Raw genomic sequence first — 17,576 nt, 5'->3', positions numbered from 1 at the left:
ACCAGGGGGAAGTTCTTCACTCAGGAGAGTGGTTAGGCCCTGGAACAGGCTGCCCAGGGAGGTTGTGGATGCCCCGTCCTTGGAGGTGTTCAAGACCAGGTTGGACAGGGCCCTGGGCAACCTGATCTAGTAAAGGTGTATGTTTGGTGGCCCTGCCAGGCAGGGGGTTGGAACTACATGATCCTTGAGGTCCCTTCCAACCCGGGTCATTCTGTGATTCTGTGATCTCCGTATGCAGACATGGAGGAGCCCACTGTGCAGCAGTGGAAGAGTCCTGGAGGCGGAGCAGCCCCAGGCCAGGGTGCAGCCTGTGGAGAGGAGCCTACAGTGGGGCAGGAGGGCTGGGGGAGCTGCTGCCCGTGGGGCTGTGCTGGAGCAGTTCCCCACCCACAACATGATGTCAGCTGAAAGGCACTCAGCAAGGGAGGGAGGAGGGTGCTGGGGGCATGGGTGGCACTGAGGAGCACACAGTTCTGCCGCTCTCTATCACAAGCTCGTCCCTGAGGATGAATTATTGTTTCTGCAGAGTCAAATGGTTTCTTTGAGCTCTGACAGAGCAATTAATTTTAGCCATGTGATATTTACATGCAGATGAGCTGCTGGGCTATATGTCACTCAGTATCTGCATCCAGTGTTAGGCAAAAATGCCCCACTGTGGGAATTATTAGCCAAACAGCTATGCTAAGGACTAAGCTAATTTTACCCTTTTCTCAATGCTGGCTGACAATGATTCAGTCCCTGCTTGTTTGAGAGGACTCTCAGTACCTGGATGCCCAGATACCCAAATGAGCACTGTATTGCCCACACAGGAGGCAAGGGCCTGCTGCCCACATACCACTGTGTGTCTTTGGGTTTTTTCACTGTGTAGATATGGAACAAAGAATACCAGTGAAACACCCCACAAACAAGCTCATTGGGCAGAATAGAGTAGGGATACATGGAGCATCAACCACCTGTCCCAGTGCTTGACCATCTTTATGGCAAAGAAATGTTTCCTAATGTCCAATCTGAGCCTCCCCTAGTATAGCTCTGTGCCATTCCTGTCCTGCCATCAGTTCCCAGAAGCAGAGCCTGGCACTGCCCTGTCTGCCTCCCCTCCTCAGGGAGCTGCACGGAGCCTCCTCTTCTCCAGACCAGATAAGTTCAGTCGGATGAGATTCTTCTGGGTTTAAGATTTCTGTTACTGGAAGGCACGAGGTGCAGCTAAATACTTTTTGTAAACAGGGCTGCAAGGAATAGAGCAGCCAGCATGCAAGTATGGACTCTCCTAGTTTATATTGAGTCTCTGAACCAGGAATGCGAGGAAGAGTTTATAAGAAGAGCAAACAGCCATGCATCACCCTGACCCATTTAAAACCCGGCTGAGTTTCCAGCAGCATCTCAGTAGTGCAGCCCTCAAGCTCACTGACAACAAGGTAAGCCATAGGATCAGTTCCCATGTCCTCCAAAGATACCGTGTTAATTTATGACAATTTCATAACTAAGAGGATTCCAGCTGCTGTCAACCAACAGCAATCCCTCTTAACCCTCAATAGCCCACCTATATAGCTCCTGAGCCTGCGCTCTGCAATGTGTTTATCTGGTCTGGAGGCAATGCTGGGTCAGGAGCAGCCTGAAACACCCGCAATGTTCCTTTTGGGTGTGGGCAGAAATCAGTTCACTCTGAGTCAAGTGAAAACAAAGAACAACAGTTTGGAAAACAGTGAGCTCTTGACACAGTAGTGGCAGCTGCCAGGTTGATTCTTTCTTATTTCTTTGTTCCAATTCACATTATTTCAGGTCTGAGACCTCAGGGGAGCCCTTTGCTTGTGGAGGCTTGTAATAAACAGAAGAAAAAGAAACTTGTATTTCCTCCCCAGCACAGCCACTAGCTTGGAAACCTTGCAAAGGTAAGTCCTGCTCCCCAGGTCCTACCTAGTTCCTTTTTTATAAAAAGATGGATAAAGCAGCAAAGGCTTTTTCTCTGAGACCTGTATATACAATATCCCATAAAACAGCAGGGTGTGGTTTGATTTCCTGTGTTATAAAGCCCAGAGAGCTTTTATAGAATAACAGAATCACGGAATCAGTGAATCATAAACTGGTTTGGGTTGAAGGGACTTTAGTGATCATCCAGCCCCAGCTTTCCTGCCTCAAGCAGGGACACCTTCCACTGGACCAGGCTGACCACAGCTCCATCCAGCCTGGCTCTAAGGGATGGCTCACCCACAGCTTCTCTGGGCAGCCTGTGCCAGCATATACCCACCCCCACTGTGAAAAAGTTCTTTCTAATGTATAACCCAAATCTACCTATTTAATTTTAAGCCATTGCACCTTGTTCTATCCCTGTACTTCCTAATGATGTCTCCCTCCCCATCTTGCCTGCAGGCCCCTTTAGGTACTGTCAGGCCACACTGAGCTCTCCTTGTTTGTGTCTTCTTCATGCTGAACAAGCCCAGCTGCCTCAGCCTGTCTCCTGTACTCCAGCCCTCTGAGCATCTTCATGGCCCTCTGGACCCAATCCAACAGCTCTACATCCTTCCTGTGCTGTGGGCCCCAGGTCTGGGCATTGTGCTGCAGGGGTGGGGGGCTCATGAGGGTGCTTCCCTTTTTATTTTTACCACCAGAACCGTAAGTTCTATCTGAGCTAGACTTGACACTGAGCCTTGTATGGCTGGTTGGCTCATGGTTTGCAGGAGCCAGCTGCCCCAGCCAGGGCTGAGCACAGTGCTATGGGAGCTGGAGGTCCCCCAGCAGGGCGGTGTGCAGGAGTTCTGCACGTTTGCCTCTCCTTGGCAAGATGCTGCCTGCTTCTGTGTCATTGCTGCTGAGTAGTAGCAACTGAAACTGATCTTTGCATTCCCCTCCCTTTCCTGTTCTCCCTGGCCCACTGCCTGAAATGAGCGCAGCACGAGCAGCCCATCTCACTTCTGTGCTGCAGCTCACACTGTTCAGATGCGAAAGCACACATGAAGCACCCTGATCTTATTGCTCTCACTCATTGCTGCATTAACATGCACTCAGCAACTCCGTCCTGCCATGCTCGAGGATGGCTCAGTGATAGTCCCATGCTGGGTGTGGATGATCAGGTGTGAGTACAGGGCTGTTGTCCATGTGGGTGCTGCACAGAGGACCTGGAGAGCATTATGTCATGGCACAGAGGCTGATGCTTAATGGGACTGCAATGGTCCACGCTGAGCCATGAGTCCCTCCCTATTGTACTTTTAATAGAGAATTAAAGTACTTTAATGACATGAACAGGAGGCTTTGTGCACAGCCCAACAGCATGAGAAATTGCTCAGGAGCACCAGGGTGGAGCAGGGCGGTTGGCCCCAACTCCTGCTTGTCTACTGAAGGAGGAAGGACTGAAACCTTGGCCTCCTGGCTGCTGATGCTGAAGTGAAGAGAGCAGGAACAGGCTTGCACTGACTGCCTGCAAGGAGGGGATTCATGGCTGCACGAAGTGAGGACGAGCAAAGTTTTCACACCTTCTGCAATGCATGATGAGTGGTACACAGCCACTAACATGTCAAAACACCACCCAAGAAGGTCAAAACAGGCAGCGTAAATAATGAGTAGCAGTTCTGTAGCAGATCCCAGAACAGAGGCTGCAAAATCCTTTTCTGCTTTTAAGCTGACTTAAAAATCACAGTTCTGCCAGGTTCTCTCCCCAGAGACCTGGAGTTTTGCACTTCTATTTTAACCTGTGATCTCAAATAACCACTCATTTATTTCAAGCACTAATTTAAGACTAGTATTTCCTTCCGCATTGTGGTCAGCTATTGTGCCTAGAAGCATTGCTGCTTTTGTTTTCTGGGGCAGCTCCTCATTCACACACATGCTGCCATGCACACACGCATGGCAGAAGCTCCACCTGTGCTCAGGGCAGTGACAACAGGATCCCAGGAGGGGTGGCTCTGCTCTTCACATCCGAATCCATCCCAAGGCAATGCTGGCCAAGAACAGCACAGCCGGAGTGACTTCCTGTGGCCATCTGCACCATTGTTCTGTAAAGGCAGGTGAGCAAAGCACACTTCCTGGCCCCACAGCACTCACCTTTCCCCCCTATCTCATGGTGCTCCACACTGGGCTGGCCAAGCCTTTAATGCAGAACCCGTCGCTCCTCCTCCCACTCCTCAGTGCCCAAGTATTGCTGGAGGCAGTCAGCCCTGGGTGTGGCTGCTGTCTGCCTCCTGATTACAGCTGGGCCCTGCCAACAGGTTTAGCTTTCTCAAAGATCGTGGCTTTCCCATTCCCTCTTCAGAGATGATGCAAGTGCAACAAGCCTGTACCTCTCATTGCAGTCCCACCCATGGATTTTCTGCCAGTGCGGCCTGTAAGGAGCCACCTCACGCCTTGCTTCCACCCAGCACCTGGCACTGGCTGAGCCACATAGAGCTTGTGAAAAGATCAGATACTGGCAATGAGGAAAAGTAAGTAATAGTGCCTAGAAGAGCAGCATTCAAGTGACTTTCTTGTCCCTAACAAATTTAAGATGTGAAAGAACTGCTGTGGCTGTGCATACTGACTGTAAAGCAAAGGGCACACAAACTGACATCTCTCTTAATCTTTGCTTGAAGAGTTGTATTGTTGGGCCTTCAGCACATCTTTAAATAACTCATCTCTGTAGTTAAAATTAACGCTATTAAAAATACTGCCATGTACTATAAAAATCTAAAGCTATCCAACTTAACATAGAATCATAGTATGGCTTGGGGTGGAAGGGACCTCAAGGATCATGAATCTCCAACCCCCTCCCCCCTGCTGCAGGCTGGGCCACCAACCTCCCCATTTAATACTAGACCCAGGCTGCCCAGGGCCCCATCCAACCTGGCCTTGAACACCCCCAGGGATGGGGCATCCATAACCTCTCTGGAAAGCCTGTTCCAGTGCCTCACCACTCTCTTGGCAAAGAACTTCCCCCTGACATCCAACCTAAATCTCTCCTCCTTCAACTTAAAACCATTTCCCCTTGTCTTGTTTTTATCTACCCTTGTAAAGAGTTGACTCCCCTCTTGTTTATAGGCTCTCTTTAGGTACTAAAAAGTACCTAAAAAAGGTACTTCTCCAGGACTTGGGCTGTCAAACACTGGATTTTTGTTGTGCTCGTCTCTAACAGCCTGGAGGCTGGAAAAGACCTTCAGGTGCACCAAGTCCAGCTATCAACGGGACCTACTGAGTCCCATCACTAAACCATGTCCTTGAGCGTCATCTCTACACATCTCTCATATACCTCCAGGGATGATGACTCCACCACGGGCAGCCCGTTCCAATGCTTGACCTCCCTATTCATGAGTAAATTCTCCCCAGTATCCACTCTAAACCTCCTTTGCTGCTACTTGAGGCTGTTTCCTTGCAACACTCTCACTTGTCAACTGAAAAAAGAGACCAACGCCCTCCTTACCGCAGCCTCCTTTCAGGCAGTTGTAGGGAGCTCGGCCTTCTCTTTTCCAAACTAAACAATCTCAAATTCCTCAGCCACTCTTCTTGTCTTGTTTTCCAGTTCTTTCAATTAATAGAGATTTCTTCAGTCTGAAGACTATGATGAAGTGCTGAAGGATATGGACTCTGGATTTTATTGCTTTCATTAAGCACATACACAAGTCTGCATCCCTGGCACCCTGACCTTGAGGTGTCTGGTGGTCTCTCTCATAGAATCATGGAAGCATTAAGGTTGGAAAAGACCGCTAACATCACCTAGTCCAGCCATCAGCCCACCCCCACCATGCCCACTGACCATGTCCCTCTGTCACATCTCCATGGCTCCTGAACACCTCCAGGGACAGTGACTGCACCACCTCCCTGGGCAGCCTGTGCCGCCACCTCACCACTCTTGTGAGAAGAACTGGTTCCTAATATCCAACCTGATCCTCCCGTGGCGCAACTTGAGGCCATTACTTTCACTGTTGCACCACCCTGTGCTGTGAGAATCATGGCAAGAGAAGGGCGATGAAGCAGCACTGTTGGTGATGCTGACACCTGACCAGTGTGAGGGTCACCACGGGGAAGGTGTAAAGATGTCTGCGTGAGCATCTAACAAGTAGGCAGCAAAGAGTGGCACAAAGACCTGGTTTAAGGTGGGAATCAAAATTGCAACGGTGCATCACTAAGCTCTTCCCCAAAGAGATGATTGAATCTCTTCATTTTAACACAGAAACTGAGTTTTTCTTTTCTCCCTAGCTCAGCACTGGGCTCCTTTCCCAGACCAGGCTTTTGAGTTAATTTTAGCAAGAAACTCCATCCCCATGAGATGAGGAAGAGGCAGATGTGCTCTCTGACATGCAGTGTCATGTGTGCTGGGACTGCCACGCTCTGAGCCAAATCCTTGACAGTGTGTCTCCACTGAATCACTTTCTTCTTCCTTTTCGTTCCCTAAAGAATAGGACAGTCACATACAGTCTGGCAGCCCACCCATAGCTCACAGCAGGAGACAAGAGATCTGCCCTGGAGAAATATTTGGAGTCAAGTATGTTTGGAAAGTCAAGGTTAGCAGGGTCAGGCATGTGAGGAGAAAGGAGTTATTTGCAGCAAACAGTGTCAACCATGTGAACGGAGAGACGGGGCTGGAGGAACAGTGTGGGAAAGTGGGCAGACAAGCCAGTGGCTTCCTGTTGTTACAGGGCTGAATAGTGGCATGTTTTTCAGGATCATTTGGTCTTGGTGCTTGAGACCCCTGGGAAGAGGGGGTCATCCTCACTAGGTCAATGAAGATGGATGTAAGCCCCTTCCTATCTCATTTCCCCATCTTCATGTTCTGATTTTCTTATCACAGCTTTCCTCAGCTCTCTCCCATCTGTTCATTTGACCCCTCCCGTTCTCCCTCCTGGGTTTCTTCACATCTATTTCTATCCATTTCCCTTCTTAAGCTTTCCTTAGTATCTCATCAACTAATTTTTGCTCAGTCTCCTTCTCTTCCTCCCAGTCGACATCATTTTCTAGAGCCTCTTTTCTCACCCTTTGTCCTGTCACAAATCACTTCTCCCCACTTTCTCTCTGGTATGCCTTCCAAATTCAGCATGCATCCAGTCTCTGCTGTGCAGCCCCTCCTCTCCTCCTATGCACCTTTACCTGCTGCTGATACATCACCTTTCCCTTGTCTCTTTGACTGCCCAGAGAGGGGGTGGATGCCCCATCCCTGGAGACAATCAAGGTCAGGCTGGATGGGGCTCTGAGCATCTGATATAGCTGTAGGTGTCCCTGTTCATTGCAGGGGAGATGGCCTTTGAGGGTCCCTTCCAACTCAAATGATTCTATGATCATCTGTTTCTTTGTACCTTCCACAGGCTCGCTGTTCTCCATCACATCAAGCACAACTGCTTGCCTTCAGTGCCAGCCTCGTTGAACTTAATGGCAGTATCATCTCTTGGTCCATGCTGGCGCCCATATTGATAGCATGGAAAAGGAGATCTCTTCAGACTGTCTACTTACATGCTGGTACGTGCAGTAAAATATAGGCAGGCATAGGCCAGCCTCACAGCCAGGAAGGTTCCCCAAAAGCAGATAAGAGACCCTTGAGGCTGGGAAGAGTGCTGAGGCATCACAGTGAGGCTGAGGTGCCCTTGGAGGCAGGACGTCCCAATTTCCTGGCAGCAGGATCCCTCTGCTCAACATGCTGCTGGCTGTTGTGCCCATCTTGAGGCACCCCAACCCACCTTCATGCTGGGTTGGGATCATACCCAGCTTGGCGTTAATACAGATCAGTCAGAGTGGGATGTTTAGAAGCACCTCATTGCCTTGCTTTGCACCTCATTGCTTTGCTTTCCCTGTAGAACGAGGCTCAAAACATGGGCAAAATATGTCCTTCTGTTGCCCAGATAGTTGCAAGTGTGGGATCAGATAGACACCAAAGAGCTCAAGTTTAGCTTCAGCTCTCGATTTCCCAGTAGCCCTTTTTACATCCAGGGAGATGGAATGTTGAGCGTGTCTTTTGGAGCTGCTCCGTTCTGGCTGAGCCATGCACTGTTTCCATTCCCATCATCTTTCTGCACATGACTAATTCTTTCTGCCAGGGCTGAGTGACCAGCCACTGCCTGGAAACCAAACAAGCCACTGGCTGCATTTCCTGCTGTTCCTCAGCCTGCCCAGCCTGCCTCTGTCTCCCCAATCTGATAACATCACACGAAAAGGCACTGACGAATTTCTTTGCTATTCTGCCATCCCCGAGTGAGAAATGAGCCTCAGAGCCCAGGCTATTCTTAGCACTTTTACAGCCTCCTTCCCCGACCTTGGGCGGGCACCAAGGCAGCCCTCCGTCCGTCCCATGGCATTGCTTGCAGTACAGGCTGTGTGTGCCATACAGCCTCTCTTGCAGAGCAGCTGAGAATTGGTGGCACTTGGGGACTCCTGCTTGGAAATGGCTGTAGTGATGCGACAGCTTTGTATGACAGTGTCCTTTATGGCACCTTGGCTTTCTTAAGTTGCGGGAGCGAGTTATTGGCAGTATATCTGATCGTATCCAACTTATAGCATGGGGAAAGGCAGGTTTTCTTGATCTTGAAATACTCTGTAGTCTCTCCACTGCATTGCTGTGAAAACATTAACTTTCCCAGTCGCCACAGTCATTCTTTTACCCATTAACCCAGCAGTAGCTGCTGTGGGCTCACAGGCAGGTGACAGCCGATAATAAACACGAGGAGTGGTTTCATTCCTTGTGGCTTTTTTTGCCAGCTCTATGTTTGTCCAAGCAGCGGGCACCCCACAAAGGGGCACGGCGTGTTCCCGGCGCTGCTGACATCCCGCTGCCTCTCCTCCCTCCTTCCTTCCTCTCCCTCGGCCAGGCTGGGGGCTGCAGACATCAGCTCACCCCTTCTTCAGGCGCCGAACCTGACTTTGCAGCATCCCCCACGGCAGCCCCAGGAAGAGTTCTGGCTGCGTCAGCCAAAATTCCTCCCGGGGACTGTGCTGCAATGCAGACACCACACCCCGCTGCTACATACGGCACCGCCGAGGGCTTCCCTCCTCCTCCTCCTCCTCCCAGTTAGTAGCGATGATTTCGGGTTGCCCGGCGTTCCAGCGGCCGTGAGCGCGGCACCGCCGCCGGCAGCAGCGCCCGCTGCCCGCAGGGATCGCCGCCCGCCCGGCTTCGCTTCTCTCCCCGCACCGCCAGAGCTGAGCCGTACCCAGCCGGGATGGACGGCCCTGGGCAGCGGAGTGTGAAGATGTCAGCGCTGTGTTTGCTCTGCTTGTCGCTTTTCCCGAGCTTTTCCCTGGGCAGAGTCGTCGGCAAGAACGAAGCCGGCTTTGCCGAGTGTAACGTGTTCTTCCCCGGCCGAGTTCCACCAGAAGGATTCACCGAGCCCTTCCACGTGAAGATCTGTCAGCGGTACAACGGGGAGCCGCGCTTCGCAACCCTCTACAGCACCAAGGACAAAATCCCTCTTTATTCCGCTTTCAAGTACACGGGGGCAGCCCGAAGCGGGGCGGACGAGAGCTGGCTGCTGGAGCCGCAGGTAGGTCCGCTCCCTCGGGTGCAGCTGCCGGCGGGAGGTGGTGGTGGTGGTGGTGGTGGTGGGGAGCTGCTCCCAGCCACGGAGCCCCACGGATGCTCGTGAAGCCCCGGCAGATGCCGATCTTAGATTGTGCTTGAAAGTGAACAGATAAGAGCTCGTCGGTGCCCCAGCTGCCTCTCTGCCCCGCACTGCCAGGGTGTGCCTCACCCACCTGCTGAGGCTTTCCAGCCGCAACTTCCCTTCTTGCCCAGCCTTCCTGCTTCGATCGCCTTACGCTCACCCGGCTCCCCAGGCTTCGTGTTTCTTGCCTCAGAAATCTTCTCATCCCCATCGGCTCTGCTCTGCCTCGAGTTGCTGTGGCCTCCCACCCGTGTAGCCCGTAGGATGCAGTGGCTGTGTTCCTGGGTGACACCAGATGGTGACAGCATCAAATTGCTGAGTGCTTTGAGGACTTTTCCTCTGGGGAGCGAGTTGCTGACATTAGTGCTCAACAGGGAAAATCATACAGTTGTTTGGGTTGGAAGGGACCCTTAAAGGACATTGAGTCCAACTCCTAGACTCTTTTGCTTCCTCCTCTACCCCTTTGGCTTCTGAGTCATTCGTTTGCCTGTTTCCTCCTTTTTCAACCACAAAGCCTCCCAGCTGACATCATGATGCACATTCAAAGTGATCCCCGTGTCTGAAAGACACCTGTACCACAGCTGGTGGCATTATGGAGGGAAGGAGGACAGAGATCGTCTCCCTCCTGTTTACTCTACCCCCTACTCAAGGTTTTAATGATGGGTGTAGTGGAGAACTTGCCCATTGTTCCCTCAATACTAAAGTCCTTATGGGGCTGCAGAGCCCCCAGTAAAGGCACATGGGATGAAGGCTGGAGCAAGACTATCAGTGGTGGGACAAGGCACTTGTGCTCCTTTTGGCTTAGAAGGATCATGCCTGAGATAGCCAGGTACGAACAGGCTGAACTGCACAGTGGTGCGTGTGAGCACACCCACATGGGGATAGAGGAAGCAGGAGGAAACTGCTATAAAAATTCTGTCTGAACTCTGATGGGTGACTCAAGGTTGTCATGTGCTCTTTTCTTGGTAATAGATCAGGATATAAGGTGTGAGCCAGAGGACCAAGGCAGGATTTGTATCACTCAGCCACAGCTATGTCTGAGCTGCTTTTCTTGTCAGCCCTGGTCATTAGGAGAAACGTGCTTTTGGAGCTGCTTCCTGCAGCACAGACCATGGAATGGAATGTGGTTCACTCCCTTCTGCAGAACAACAACCCCCACTTTATGAGGCATGTATTATACTGATAGGTGCTTGGGCTCTAATCCAAACAGGTGTTTGGATGCATCATTTACTTTTCAATCCTCACAGCATCAAGTTGTTTACCTGTCTGCTTGGGCCTTGCCCCAAGGTATTGCAGGGTATTTTGGCAGGTGGATTCACGCTTGTCCCATGGATGCGGATGTGCTCTTGTTGCAACAGAAACCAAAGGCTATGGGGGTCAGAATGCAGCTTGTGTGAAGGTTAGGTACAGTGCTAGAGACAGCTTGCCTTTGGAGCTGGATTACAGGAGGCATGAAATGCTCAGTAATACGTGAGTTATTACAGACCATGATATAAGTTATTATAAGCACTCGCTGATGTCAGAGTCTTACGCATGCACAGCACACGGCCACATTTTTCATGTTCTTTCTTAATTGCATCCAAACAATCCCAATGGAATGTGCAAAACCCTGGAGCTGAACAGCAAAGCAAGCACATATTTGCTTGATAGGCACCTCCAGGTATGCGTGCATCAGCTCATAACCAGAGAGATTCAAGTCTATGCCCATGCAGCAGGGGAATCTCTGCAAGGCAACAGCTGCACAGACTCAGGTCTCCGTGTCTTTGAAGTACAGCACCTCAGTCTCCCCTCAGCATTTCCCTTATGCTGTCAAGAAGGCTGTAGGTGCCTGAGCAAAAAGCAACAACAAAAAAGCTGAGACTCGTGTAGGAATCCTTCCAGTCCCGAAGCAATACACCTTCAAGACGAAGCAAGATCCCTCCTAGCAGGCAGCCGGGGGTAGTGCAGCCCTTGGAAATGGTTCGTGTTGGCACTGTGTCCAGTCCTGCTGCAGAGACAGCCCCGAGGCCAGGCTGCAGGGGTTTAGCTGCTGCAAGAAGCAATCAGACCTCGATTCGTGCAGTAAGGATGATGGATAGCTGCGTACACTGAGCACAGAACATCGAGGAGGGGATGCAGGGAGCTGCAGCTCTGTGCAAGGATTCAAGGACATAGATGGTAGCCATGCGTCCAAGTGCGCTCCAGGAGAGCCCAGGCACCAGGGAGGGTGACTGGGGGGTGATTAAAAGCAGAATATGAGCTGTCTGCTGTGTACATCTCCAAAACATGTGTTATACAGTGCAGTAAACAACCTAGAGGCCAGGAGCAAAGAGAGCAGCTGTAATGGGGTCAGTGCAGTGCTGGGATGAGAAACAGAGATTTCAAGAGGCAGCAACTGCCAGAGGCTGCCTGCTGCCATGGAGTTCCTACCAACATCTTGCCCTCTAATCTGGGGAAGAAAATAGCAATCTGGCACACCCCCCTGGAGAGGCTGCAGTGTCAAGAGGAGTGTCTAAGGAGCAGGGAGAGCTGCACTCACCTGAGAAAGCCCTGAACACACCATGGTGCCCTGGTGCTCCAGCTTCCACTGTGTATGATGAGCTCCTTGCGTAGCTCTGTGCAAGGTGTCAGGGGGGTTGTTACCACCTCTGGCTCCATGCGGTGGCAAGGGCAGACACAAGCTCATAGCACAGATTCCACTGAGGACATTGAGGACCTGTGGTGACAAAGTCTCCTCACCCACAGGACTCTGGGAGGTCATTAAAGATCAGGGTCAGACTGCTAATGACAAACCCTCAGCTCAGTAAAACGACTGTGTTAAAGGCAGTGAAATTCAGGTCATCTGCCATGGTGTCCAACTTACTCATTTAGTGGAGACAGGTAAATGCTTTCCTTAGGCATCCTACGTATCATGCCTTTCATTCTTCATTGCTTGGATTTGATTAAAGATGAGACAGCAGATGCTTAAAAGAATTGGAAGTGCCTTCACCATAGGAGGTGAAAACATAGACCTAAGTCAATCGTTCTATTAAAAATCCCTTCTAGGTTTTCCCTTAGGAATACAAATATCCCTTCTAGAAAATAAATACCAGTTTGGGGCTTAGTGGAGGATGGCTGGTGAGTGACTGGAGGTTGTGCTGTGCTGCAGGCCAGACTGGAGAGCTGCAGTCAGCACCAGTAGTCAGAACTGATAGTTTAGCAGAACAGCAAAGGCAGTGCACACCCCTCTGAAACCAACACCACAAGGACAGTAAGGAAGGAGTGCAGGATGCGATCCATGGCACAGCATGTAGTAGCAGTACTCACAGAATATGTACTTCAAAGCCTATTTTACGCATTGCTTTGTAGGAAGGTGAATTGCAAGCACTAACTCTTCCCTCTGCTATTTCAGATAGATGATCCAGAGAATGACCAGCATGAGATGGTGGTTGAAGCGGATGTTGTTGGCTCTTTGGCCAACCTTGGTGCAAATCAAGCTCTGACCTCAGACTACGTGGGCTCTGGTTATGAGCGAGGGCTGCTGAACCCTAGCTCGCTCAATGAGGAGGACTTCCAAATGGCCACCTATACACTGACAAATGCTGTCCCTCTGCGTCCCTCTCTGAGCAAAACCTGGCATAATGACATCGGTAGGGTGGTGGAGCAAGCTCTGTTCCCTCATTGTTCCAAGAAGGACCAGCTGTATCTCCTTGCAGGAGCAATTCCTTCCAGTGTCCGAGTTAAAGGCAAGGTGTCTGTGCCAGAGACCCTCTGGCTGGCAGCGTGCTGTGATGCTCCAGAGGGATGGTCTCTAGGACTGGTGAAGAAAGTCAATGATGAAAGCAGTTTGGCAGACCTCACGGTGGGAGAGCTGGAGAAGCAACTCCTAGCGGGGCTTGACTTGTTCAAGGGCAAATGTGGAGAAGACAAAGAAAGCAATGAGAAAATGGAAGCAATACTGCAAGCTGTTAGTCAGATCCGATCTGGAGAGCAGGTAGGAACAAATGACAAGGAGGAGGCCAAAGACAGTGGCTTGGTGAGGAAAGTGGTTGGCATAATTGCTACGCCTTTCATCAAACTTCTGGAACTCCTCATCTACCTGCTTGTGGAGCTGGTGAAATATCTGTTTTATTTTCTGTGGCTTGTTATCAAGCGAGTTGTCAGTACTCTTCTGGATGGAGTCTACAGCCTGTGGAATGGGATGGTGTCCTACCTTAAAGCCATCAGCATGGTGCTCATCAGCATCCCCTATGATGTGGGGAGGGTCATCAGCAACATCTTCTTGGGCTTTCTGGGAATTATTCAAGATGTGGCAGTCATCACCTATAGGATTCTACGCATCCCCATGGGGTTTGTCCTTCACCTCGCTTCTTTCCCTTACTATTCCATCTGTGCCATTCCCTCCGTTGTCACAGACATGGCCGCTGGGATCGGTGGCACCTTCTCGCTGGCCATTGATGCCACAGCCTCCATCCTGCATGGCTTTTATTACGTGGCTAGTCACATAGTCAAGCGGTTTATCCCTAAGGGCTCCTCTGGTGACTGATAGGGGTGGAAATCAAGGCTGCAAAGACAGAAAATGAAAGAGGAGTGGGGAAATGCTTTAAGATATGTGGCCAAACGCTGTTGATTTTGTTCTGGTATTTATTGTAAGTGACATTAATAATATGGGGAGTAACAGGGAGGGCCGAGGTAACTTCACGAGGGGACATCACCATTGCAACTCAAGCTCTATCCGTTTCAACGTGTTTGGATTCTATTGGTGCAGGTCACAGACCTGCGATTTGCAGACATCAAGCTGCTTCCTCTGGAAGATGCTCTCTAAATGTGGTACAAGGTTGTTTCTTTCCTACTGCGACAACACTGAGACCTATGCACGGGCAGTGACCTCTGCAGATGCACATCCCTCATGGTGCAGAGGTGGTGGTCTGGGGAAGGACTTCAGTTTCTGAAAGAGAAAAGTTGGGCAGAGTGCAAGGGTAAGGGGCAAGACGGGGATTGGGGAGGGAATGGGTCCGAGTCGTGCTGCTGGTTGCATTGCTCACTGCACTGGAGTCTCTCCAGCAGAGCCTGAGAAGGAATTTGGCTGGGTGTGTTTCACAGCTCTCCAGACCTGCTGCCAGCTCCTTCCCTTCACCACACCGAGCTCGCTTTCCCTGAACTATTCCCTGGTGACCAATCAAGATCTCAACCCCGAATTCCTTGCCCTGGCTGGTGGGCTCCAAAGCCCAGTAGAGCCATGTAGGTGATACTTTTGGTCTTGAATCAATCCAAGGTCTTGTATCAGTCCAAGTAGCCTGCCCTACTTCTGTTCAGAGCTGGCGGTTCATCCAACACACAGCTGGATGTGCCAGAGATCTCTGCTGGATGTGCCCAGGCTGCGGATTGGTACTGTCCTGGTCATCCTTCTTAGGCATATTGTGCAAGTGCACCTCAAGCAGCAGGGGGGTTGAAATCAGATTATCTTTGAGGTCCTTTTCAACTCAGGCCACTCTGTGAATTCTATGATTCTGAAATGATCCTCCTGTAGGACTGCTCTGAGTTGGTGGCAGCACTGATGTACGTACAAGAGGGACAGGGGGAACTCATGACAGGGGAAGAGCAAGGGAGCCCTGTGGGTCATTTTGCTGCTTTCACTGATTTTATGTCCTAATAGACCTTGCCTGGAGAGCAGCTGGAGGTGAGGGAGGCCTGGGGCACAGTTTGCATTCTGCTCCATATATCTCTGTCCAGTGACTCCATTATGAGCAGCGTTCATGTCAGAAGGGCACCTGTCCCTCACCTGCACTCCCTGTCCTCACTGCTCCTTTTTCTTCAGCCCTTGTTCCCATGGGTGTGACGTTGTGGGGACAAGAGAAGAGGGAAGGTCTAATCATGCAAAATCAGCAACGTTTGACTAATCCCTCCTTTGTACTGAAGCTGTCAGTGCAGCGGTGGGCACCAGTGTGTGTGTGCCCCAGGGTCCAGGATGTGGTGGCACTGATGTCCAAATGCAGCTCCAGCCGCCCCCCACATGCCTCTCTTGTGCCTTAAGCATAGCCTTATCTCCAGACTGCTCTCATATCCCAGTGCACTGTGGAATTGATGTCACCATATCTCCATCATCACCTAGTGAGGTTGAGGCCAGCCCATCTCTGTGCCGCAGCCCTGGTCACAGAGCAGCCAGTTCTTGCCATCCAGGAGACCGCAGCACTGTAGGATTCAGGCAGATGTGGAGCCACACTGTTACAGCTGTCTGAACACGCTCGGATTCCAACATGAAGAACCCTGACCAGCACCAGGTCATTTGTCTTCTCTGCTGCATGTCTGAGCAGGCAGTGGGAAATCTGCCTGAAACACCCAGTAATTGTTAGAGAACGAGCAACATCCTGCTGCAGAGTATTGTTTCAGATCATTCTTATCTGGGCATGATTTATGGCTTGTGAGCTTTACTCTGTCCTTGGGAATGTATGGCTTTAACAAAATAAAAGTGACTTTTGCAAAGAGGGACGGCTATATCACGTTTCTGTCTCAACTGGAGATAAGATAACGCAGCCGCGCAGTTGTTCTTTGTTATGGTTTGACATCTGATATTAATGATCCTTTTGTGCTTTTAAAACACCTTTGCATTATCAAAGCACATTAAAAGAGTTAATTCATTAAGGTACAGAATACGTGAGTAAGAGCTGGGGGTTGCAGGCAATGCGTTTAGCTACGCATGTGCCTAAAGAACCCCTTGCCAAGAGAGGCTGGTGTGTGGTGGGAAGGGACTGAAGCAGGAGGGGAAGGGAATAGGGGCTGATGAGCTCCTGCTCTGCAGGGATTGGGATCCCTCTGCCCAGGGTGGATGATCTTAGGACAGGAGAAAAGGCTGGGAGCGGCTATTTCAGGTTGCTCTGTGCTGATACATCTCCCTGAGCACATCCCCCAGACAGGTCTGTGTGCCTTTAGGATCTGCAGCTCAGTGCTTGAGAGCTGCCCTGAGACACAGGCAGACCAAGGGGAGGGGCTGGTCTTCCACATCTTTATCATGATAACTGTGGGCTCAGAGTCACTCACGGGACAGGGAAGGCAACATGACTTGAACTTGCCTCAACCAGATCACCCAGCCCTTCACTGCAGGAGTTTCTGTGCACTTTAAGGTGACCTTTACCTCTGTTATCTTCACTCTGGGTTGAGCCCAGAGAAATAAGCCATGCGTCCATAACTACAGCAACCTCAGCAACGCAGCCCACAGAGCCCAGCCCTACGTCAGCTCTGAGTCCCACCTCGGCTGCCATCATGTGCTTTGGAGCTCCATCCTCTGCCTGGTACCTCTCATGGGAGGCTGCTGCTGCAGTCTGGAGGGGAATCGAGCCCTATTTGTCCACAAGTTCTCTCTTCCATTTAAGCAGCTCTAGCAAATGAAAAAGGCACTGAAAAGTAAGTACAAGTGTAACTTGTTTGGCCAGCAAGGATTGCCTGGGAGCACAAAGTGCAAGGCGTGTCTGCAGCGTGCATCGCACTGAGATTGCAATGCCACACACTCGGCGTGGAGCAATTCCTCTCTGCTGTGCAGTTCTGGGCTTGCTTCGATCTGTGAATGTGCCCAACACGGGGCAACATCTGCCATTGATTTCAGCAGAACTGGTGTTTTCAGCCAAGCAAAAAGGCCTGCAGACTTCCCAGCAGCGTTAGTATTGCAGCTGGTTGGAACACCTCCAAAGAGCTGTATTGTCAGAAAGGGATGGTTTATCAAACAGGACTTTTTCTTTCATTCATTTGTTATTGTTGTAATTTGCCATTTTTTTTAGTGGAAAAGTCTTTTTAGGTCCAGGCTGGAAGAAGGACCAGAAACATCCAAGAAGAGCCCGTGCTCTGGATTCAAGGTGTGGATTCAGCACTTCCTGCCTCAAGCCAGGCCTGGCATATGAATGTGACTGTGCCCCACTTTGCCTGATGCCTCATTTTCTTCCATTTTCAGGACCCCGTTTCCTTTTCCAGTGTGTTGAAACTGTGAAATTAAATCATTTTCCTGAGAGGCAGAAGCCTTATTCCCCCATGTTCTGGTGAATAAAGCCCAGCCCTGCATTGCCATGGAGCCAGGTGGGC

At 50.7% G+C, this 17,576-nt stretch overlaps 1 protein-coding gene across 1 annotated transcript; it reads left to right on the top strand.

Annotated features, from left to right (window-relative positions):
- The first annotated feature begins 1,173 nt into the window (after positions 1-1,173).
- On the top strand, positions 1,174-15,993 carry ENDOD1 (endonuclease domain containing 1). Its single transcript, XM_015852293.2, has 4 exons — positions 1,174-1,415; positions 1,780-1,889; positions 7,263-9,428; positions 12,919-15,993. Exons 3-4 carry the CDS (start codon positions 9,108-9,110, stop codon positions 14,050-14,052), a joined length of 1,455 nt encoding a protein of 484 aa, XP_015707779.1. The 5' UTR covers positions 1,174-1,415; positions 1,780-1,889; positions 7,263-9,107; the 3' UTR covers positions 14,053-15,993.
- Positions 15,994-17,576: the final 1,583 nt, after the last annotated feature.

This window comes from Coturnix japonica, chromosome 1 (genome assembly GCF_001577835.2).
Source record: "Coturnix japonica isolate 7356 chromosome 1, Coturnix japonica 2.1, whole genome shotgun sequence".
Taxonomy (NCBI): domain Eukaryota; kingdom Metazoa; phylum Chordata; class Aves; order Galliformes; family Phasianidae; genus Coturnix; species Coturnix japonica.
Note: the sequence above shows the minus strand (reverse complement) of the source record. Positions and strands in the feature narration are given on the sequence as shown.

What these genes read in the sequence shown, in the direction of transcription:
- ENDOD1 (XM_015852293.2), top strand. Translation starts at nt 9,108, where the DNA reads ATGGACGGCCCTGGGCAGCGGAGTGTGAAGATGTCAGCGCTGTGTTTG. An exon ending in GCTGGCTGCTGGAGCCGCAG is followed by an intron (nt 9,429 to 12,918) that starts GTAGGTCCGCTC and finishes CTGCTATTTCAG; the next exon opens with ATAGATGATCCAGAGAATGA.